Source organism: Aplysia californica, unplaced genomic scaffold (assembly GCF_000002075.1).
Source record: "Aplysia californica isolate F4 #8 unplaced genomic scaffold, AplCal3.0 scaffold00459, whole genome shotgun sequence".
NCBI classification, from domain to species: Eukaryota; Metazoa; Mollusca; class Gastropoda; order Aplysiida; family Aplysiidae; genus Aplysia; species Aplysia californica.
This window is the reverse complement of record NW_004797729.1, coordinates 539715-547819: the sequence shown is the minus strand read 5'-3', so window position 1 is coordinate 547819 and position 8105 is coordinate 539715. Positions and strand designations below refer to the sequence as shown.

The 8105-nt window shown below is 40.2% G+C and overlaps 1 protein-coding gene across 1 annotated transcript in view; it reads right to left on the bottom strand.

Moving 5' to 3' along the window:
* Positions 1-5914, bottom strand: part of LOC101847060 (glutathione hydrolase 1 proenzyme) — a 34895-nt gene extending 28981 nt beyond the window's left edge. Inside the window, exons 1-2 of the mRNA XM_005105225.3 lie at positions 5721-5914; positions 2004-2048 (exon numbers count right to left, since the gene is read on the bottom strand). Of these exons, the coding sequence (XP_005105282.1) occupies positions 2004-2017 (14 nt within the window). The 5' untranslated portion in view covers positions 2018-2048; positions 5721-5914. The remainder of the gene's footprint in view (positions 1-2003; positions 2049-5720) is intronic.
* Between the last annotated feature and the right edge of the window lie 2191 nt (positions 5915-8105).

Genomic DNA, 8105 nt, shown 5'->3' with positions numbered 1-8105 from the left:
ATTATACATTCTTACGCCCCCATCGACATAACTTAAAACATTTATGAGGCCGGCTTCGACCCTGTCCGTCAGGGCCAACCCGAGATGAGAGGGATACAACGTCCCACAAGATACACTAATCCAGGAATTGAACTCAGGTTTCCTGCATGCGATGACCAGGTAAGACAACTGCATAACAAGAAAAGTATTGGATTAGTATCCACAGGGTAAAAGATCAAGGAAAAAACTACGTGGAACGTTAAACCACTTCACCACAAACTCTGGCCAATAGAGAAAAAGTCTATTTTAAGTCACAAGGTTCTTTAAAAAAAAATCAACTAGCATCTTTATTCACAAATATAGATTGTTCTACACAGTTTTTTGTGTTTAATTTTGAAACGTTAAAAAGGCGGGCAGAAAATTGCAAACATGATTCACGTCTTTGATTAATTGTCTACAAAGGTTATAAGGTTCGAAGTACGCCACAACCTTGCCTTTGATCAGCTGCTGATCGGACAAATGTCCGTAACGTTCTAAAAGTGTTAAAGTCCGTAGATGTGTTTTACACCTCCATTAACAAAATGTAGATCCTTTAGGAGGTGGGCTTCCACCTTGCCTATCAGTGCCAACTTGGACTAATAGTGATTCAGCATCCGAAAAGAAATACCACAGAGATGCTCATTATAAATTCTCGCCACTTGGGAATCAAACTGGAGTCTACTGCGAGCGACGGCGAAACAGAAAACCGTTCAACCATAGACATCGGTATGTATGCTTCTCCAAATAGGATTTACGTGTTCATTAACCCTACAGCTAGCCACGAGTCAATCGAAATATTTATGTCAATTTATCAGAAGGGAAGGTCCATCAGAAGTTTCGGCAATGACGATTACACTTTATAAGTTTTCGACTCTGATTTCGAACCTTCAAGGCTATAGAAAATGTCGTTGGACAGACAGTCAGTGTTAAGAAAACCAGTCAACCGTTACTGTAGTTTGTAAAGAAGTCTTAGAACGCTACATAATAAGCACTTTTATATTCCTCACGGATTGAGAATTCAACACCTTTTGAGGTAAACATTAAATAGATTTTTTACTTTGTTTCGCCTAGCTTTTCAGAAACTTTTTATGAATTCATACGCCTCCCCCCCCCCCTGAAAAAAAAAGAAAAAATTTTAATGAAAGAAGGGGAATCACGCCACACACACCTGCGTGTAGCACTTTAACGTTATGGCTTTTTAGTTTGCACTTGCTTTGTTAACAAAGCTGTCGATATTATTGCTTGGTATTGTGCTGACTAGGAATATTTGGTTATCATCAACCAGTTTGCTATGTTATTAGTTGGTACACAAGCACTTTTGTGTCTCTGCTAGGGCTAGGATGCCACGTGGGTTGTCTCGGGGAAAAAGCTTAAGAAGCACTGTTAGCAACAACAGCACACATGGTTAGCACAGTGTTATTACAGATATGAAACTAATAGGTGCTCAAATTCAATAAAAAGCCATCCTTTCATGGTTTCTGAGCGGAATATTGATTCATGAATGAGTGTCTTTTGCCTTGTTTTCCCAGACAACCCACGCATTAGAATATGGCTGCTGCTGTTTTATCAGTGATCCAGCAGGACAACAATTGAAGGAAAGCTGCACCAGATTTTTATATCAGTCACTTGACACTTCAGAGATATGTCCAAGTCAAAAAGACACCTGGATCTTTAGACAATTGAAGTTTGGTTCTATCAATGAAAGACAGATTCTTCAAGACAATACTGAGTTACTGTGGAAAGATTCTATCATCAATGTTTCAAGAATCTTTCCTGATACAAATCGTGATATATATATATATATATAGATAGATAGATAGATAGATAGATAGATAGATAGATAGATAGATAGATAGATAGATAGATAGATAGATAGATAGATAGATAGATAGATAGATAGATAGATAGATAGATAGATAGATTGGCTCATCTCGAACTTAAAACTTACTATTACTACGGGTTATACTACAAGTGGGACTTCTTACTTTTTCTGGGTCATCGTGACGATATTGTAGTCTCTCCTCCTGGTTCTGAGGAAGAGAAAAAGAAACATGAGGTTGACATAATATTATGACAATATCAATATGACACTCCTGTCACTTCCTCGATAAAATGTTACCATGACGTAGAATGAGTGTTTTATGAAGTTCGTATCACTATTCGGAACTTTTAGAGTTTATACAGTTGGAATTGGAAGTTTTTACATCCCCATCGGTATAATTTAGATCAGTTAGTAAATTGGGTTTTTGACCCTGCATTTCAGGGTCAATATGGGCTAGGTGAGATGTAATATCCTATCAAACAGACCAGAACACTAGGCAGAAAAACAAGGGCACATTTGAAACTATGGGGATAACTGCTGGCGAATGCTTCATTAAAAAGTCTCGTTTTAAAACTGCTGAAAAAAATGTACTCGTTAGACTTTGTTTGTTGTTGTTGTTGTTGTTGTTGTTGTTGTTGTTGTTGTTGTTGTTGTTGTTGTTGTTGTTGTTGTTGTGTGTTTTTTTCTTTTTCTTTTTTTCGGAGGGGGTGGGGGTAAGTGTTTTACATCGATCGCAACTGCATAAGGTCATATGAGCGCGCGGGACACACCTAATATTTTCATTTGGAAGGAAATTTTCAATTTTGCTCAGGTGGCGGCCGATGCCTACCGTTACCGATTTTAGACCACCAAGGGATCTTTAACGTGGGCAACTTGCACACGGGCCCTCTGAGATGTTTCGTCCTTATCGGAGTAGACTAGGTGTAGATCTTTCCTACGAGAAGTTCAAGGGTGTGGCAGAAAGACAGCAGTAAGGAAGAGCCAAGGAGTAGCAGCAGAAAGGTTGCACAAAGAGTCAGGAGCTCAGAGGAGGGGGCAAAGGAGGTGAGGGGGTGGGAGAAGAAAGAGGAGACGAAAGCAGACGATAGAACATTGTTAGAGAGCAGGAAAGGAGGTGACAGGAAACAATTTTAGAGAAAAAAATTTCGGTCGCTACCCGGATTTGAACCAGGGACCTTTGAATGAGAGGCCAACACCTTAACCTCTAGGCCACGAGAGCCCTCACTTTTGGTTTTTACGGCAAATTCGTTACCATGTTGCTGTGAACCAAAGTGAACATTTCTTTAATTATCACAAAATGTTTCAACCACATCCCTGTTTTCGCCCTTCTCCTACTCGATACACTTTAGGTTATTTAGGAGGCTAGTTGCTTCAATCCCTAAATATTATTTCACTGCTGCTTCGGCTGCAGTAGAATACAGGATCCCAACGGAAGGACGGAGATACTAAAAAAATAGGCATCTACATGACACCACAATAATATGTGTTTATTATCATTGAGTCGGTAAATATGTTTGTTTGTGTGTGTGTGTGAGTGTGTGTGTGTGTGTGCGTGTGTGCGTGTGTGTGTGTGAGTGTGTGTGTGTGTGTGTGTGTGTGAGTGGTGAGTGTGTGTGTGTGTGCGTGTGTGTGTGTGAGTGTGCGTGTGTGTGTGTGTGTGAGTGGTGAGTGTGTGTGTGTGTGTGTGTGTGTGTGTGTGTGTGTGTGTGTGTGTGTGTGTGTGTGTGTGTGTGTGATCCGTGTACATGAATTGCTGCTTCAGGTCATTCATCGTCCAATGTGGCTTTGAGCGAGTTGGTTCTTCGATATCTGACGATAGTTTATTCTGTGCCTTAGCCCGTTCCTGTAATGAAACCATTCAACCTCGACAGTGTCATTCCTTATTAAAAATACGTTTCGTCTTTGAGTTTGGGAACACACTTTAAGTGCGACATACCAGTTTTCTACTAAATAACGATTATAGCCTGTATCAAGACGATGATAATGCAGTAAAGGGACGGAAACAAACTTGTAACGGTTAAAAGCCCTTTCCAAAACCTTTAAGGTATTAAAGAGACGAGACCTCGAAATTGAACGTCCATTTCCGAGAGGACAGAACCGAATTAGACAGTCTGGTCAAAGTACTTTTCCCGATGATACAACGTCGTACACAACTGAGACTCGAATCGCGGTGCCTGAAATCTCACGATTAAGAGTCCACCTAGTCTATCTACGTCACGGCCAGACAATAGAAAATATCTGAAACTACCAGAAAGCTGACTTAAAATGAATTTTCGATCCTATGTCGTTCCCGCTTCGCCGTCAAATGGCTGGCACACATAGTTGAGAGCGTCGCAAAGACGTCGAGGTAATGCAGTCCTAAACAATAAAAAGTGCACCAGTCTTTTGGAACTTACTTCAAAGTCAAACACACGGAATACCAAAGTCAAAACTGTTCTCTTAGAAGCGCGAGAATCTTTAAAAAGTGCCAGTCTCATATCCTTTGATATTACCTCGTTGTTTAAGACAGATAACATATCTCAACTGAGTTGCGTTTTTTTCCCAGGTGTTTGAGGGGGAAAGAGGCACACATTTATTGCGCAATCCTTGTTGGTTCGTTCACTTTTGCAATGAGTCCGAATTGGAGTACGTCAACCTAAAAATGAAATTTTCCAAAAGCAAACAACAAAGATTTGATGTAGATAATGTTACCAAAATGATCACCTTGTAATGTAAATCAAATCTTTAGCCATGTTTGAGTCCTACATGTCTTGCAAAGTAATACATTATGTTGCTTTATCCACTGACGGTGCGAAGCCCGCATGAGTAAACAACGATAAAATGGAAAACGTTAGAAAACTGAGTTGTTTTTCTGTTTTCAAAATAGGTATTAAACTTCAAAGTTCTTTATGGGACAACGTATTGATCTGCGTTGAATATAATTAGGTAAACATTAACAGATATTATGCAGCGCAGTCAACAGGGATACTGTTGTATCGGCGTTCTGTTGTGTTCATTTCCTTCTCACGGGTGGTTGGCGTGTGCTCTAGTGTGGATTGCTCCGTCTTTCCTATCAAACATCTATCGTCCTTATTTCTCCTCCTTTTTGTGTTTGTCACTCTCCTGTAACACATTTAATTCCCAGCACTTATATGACTTGATTATATTGGAAGTGCTGTAAAACGCTTACTAAAACTAAACATTTCCTTCGCTTGAGAACATGATAACCGGCAACATGATGAGCTCCAGTATTCACTGATGTGCCACGAAAGTGGCGTAACATAGATCTAGTACAAAGACCAAAAAAGCCACCTCGTGAGCTGTAAGAGTTATCTGTAGTTATCGTCAGTCGCAGTGTAGACTTGGCTTAGAAGGGTGTGCACACTGTGTGTGTGTCTATGTACTAAGTGAAGAATAAAGTACACTTCTGGAGACTGTGTTTAATACATTTCTCCTATCTGTGGAACCCATATCAAGAAACCCCAGATACAACTGTACCGGTGCTGATAACAGCGGCTTATGAGCTATCAACGCAACTAAAAGACAAGTATTTTGCCCCTTCAGCAAAATATAGGGAGGGCAGTCCCCCCTGAATATCTCTCACAAAATGTGTACCAATAGGTTATATTTTGGAACAGATATTATTCATCCAAAAGAAAATGTTTTTGACATAAAATTCACCTTGCATATAGAGCCTATCCCATTTATGCTCATCGTCTCAGTCGCTGCCCGCGTGAAAACACGAATAACTCGTTTTTACTCCAGAATCGCGATTTCCACTTAAACTCTGTGATCATTGGAAAATCTCAATTTAAATGTCAGTCTATTGGAATGCAGTATATTAGTCTAAAACGGGACAGAACACATTTATTATTGAGTCTTTGAGCTATGTAGCTGTTACCTGCTTTATTTCCAGCTGATGAACTGTGTTGACAGAACTGCAGAACACCTCCTGGATTCCCACCTATGTAAATATAATTACGCTTACTGAGGGTTGTCCGTTCGCAGCCTTAGCTGCTGTATTTTAAATCCCCGGCGAACACGAAAAAAAAAATGCCCTTTTGTCTCACAACTGAGAATGCAAATGACGCAGTTTTATAGTCCACCGGGTTTTGGCGGATTGAATAATCGCGCTCGATCATAGAATCGATACTTCCAATAGTATTTGCCACTCTAATTACGTGATACCATTCTTATTGTGAATAGAATGACAATCACAATTATTGGAAGCCTCGATTCTGTGGTAGAGTGCGATTATAAAATGGAACCCCCCCCCAAAAAAAAAAAAAAAAAACAACGGTTCTCCCCACTTTTTATCCCATGATCTCTCTTCACCGCTCAGTGTCGCCATTCTTTTAATCCGGGACATGAGCGACGAGCGCAAACTTTCTTAGTGTTGGCTGGACCTTGCACAGTTAAAGATATGCACACATTTCCAGATTTGAACCATTCGTAATATGACGACTTGATCTAGCTCGCGGGCAAAATTATTTTGAAATGGCGGTGGCAAACTATAGTGTACTCAACTTGCTAAGCATAAAGGAGTTTTTTTAATGCATATTTTTCGGGTTTTGAACAATTTTCATTATGGCCACGAGCTTTCGGGGAAAAAATACAAAGGTATTTTTAAAATGGTGGTAGGCCAGCTATGCGATCTCAACTTGCTAAGAATAAGCAAGTTTGTATTTTATTGTTATTTTTTAAAATCAAGCCACACACGTTTCTCGTCGCGCTAAGTTCGCACTTGTTGTACTAAAACAGGACATCTCAGGATAACAATAACATTTGTATAGCACGTAGTAGCAATGTCATAATGATGTATGAAGATGTCTGAGGCACGATTTGCCCTCAATGAAAATGTCGAGATCTGGGGGCTATACAGCTTATAATATCAATATGGAACTCGATTTCCTTCCACCGAAAATAACGAACCATTTCACTCTGTCATTTCACTGAATGTTCATAATGATAATAATAATAGTAGCTAGGATCAGAAAACGATCTCATAGCTACAAATTATTAGCAAATTTAAGAGGGTGCTTCAAAGACCCAGCTTTCTTGATCCAACTCAGGCCGCGCTTGCATGACGTTATGATCTCTCGAGAGCCTTAAAACTCATACCAAATATCCTAGGTGAAGAGCATCCCAACAGAAACGTGGGGATACTCAATACTATATATTTTGTCCTTTGTAGAATCAATTGTGTAACGGCAACCCTCCCCTCACCCCCCACCTTTACACCCCAGAAGTCCGTGACCCAATCCGATTGTACAATCACTACAGTACTGACCTTGAGATGTCAAGGTTCTCAGAAAGAAAACAACAACACCCATGCCTGATTCTGCGGTCAGGGCCCACCCGAGTTGGAAGGGATACAGCATCCCACATAATGACCGAGATACTCAATAAAAAAAATCCTAACTCTGAAAACGAACTGGGGTGACCTGTGTGCGACGATGAAGCACCTATATAGCCACTTTACCACCGACACCGATGATATTCATTTCATTATTAGCTGTTTTGGAGAGCGATGAAAAGAAAAAAAAAAAGATAAAAAAAAAGATTTAAAAAAAAACAGAACAAAGGAAGGACATTAACTGCAGCTATACGGCCTGGACGCATAATCATGAATTATCCCACATTGCAGTAAAGTGACAATACCGTTGTCTCTTCAAAACTTTTACCGTTTTAAACCATCGCATTTATGGTGCTCCTGAAGATAACGCACGAGTACTTGAAAGCAAGACCTCGCTATCACAACAACATGATGAACTGTCTTGAGAGTTAGCCACTCCTTGGGATAACAGTTTCATTAAGATCATAAATCCCTATATGAAGCAGCTATACCAATGGTAGTGTTTTCTTTTGTTCTATGTTATAAATGTGGGTGTCATCATATATTCGAGTGTGTGAGTGGGGTGGGGGGGGGGAGAAAGAATCAACTAGCCATTGTTATAGTTATAGTATGTTCCATTTTCCATTACGTTCCATTTTCCTACCAGTTCTGTGCAATTTACCGATCGGTGCAATCTTCAGATTGCGCAGCACGTTTTAACGATCGTATAGTTGCGCTGCAATATCAGAGACACTAAAAATAGAGACTGGAAACGAGGCCTCTTTTCGCGTATCCAGGTCACCAGCTGATTGTGAAACGAGGCGCGGTAAACAAAGCTAATGGCGGCTATCGACAGTCGCAAGTCACCTGCAAGTGTAAGTGGTGTTTTGCGGCAGTCTGCGTCCGTGCCAATTCAAGATCGCATAAATACCAGACCTAGCATTAGTTAGC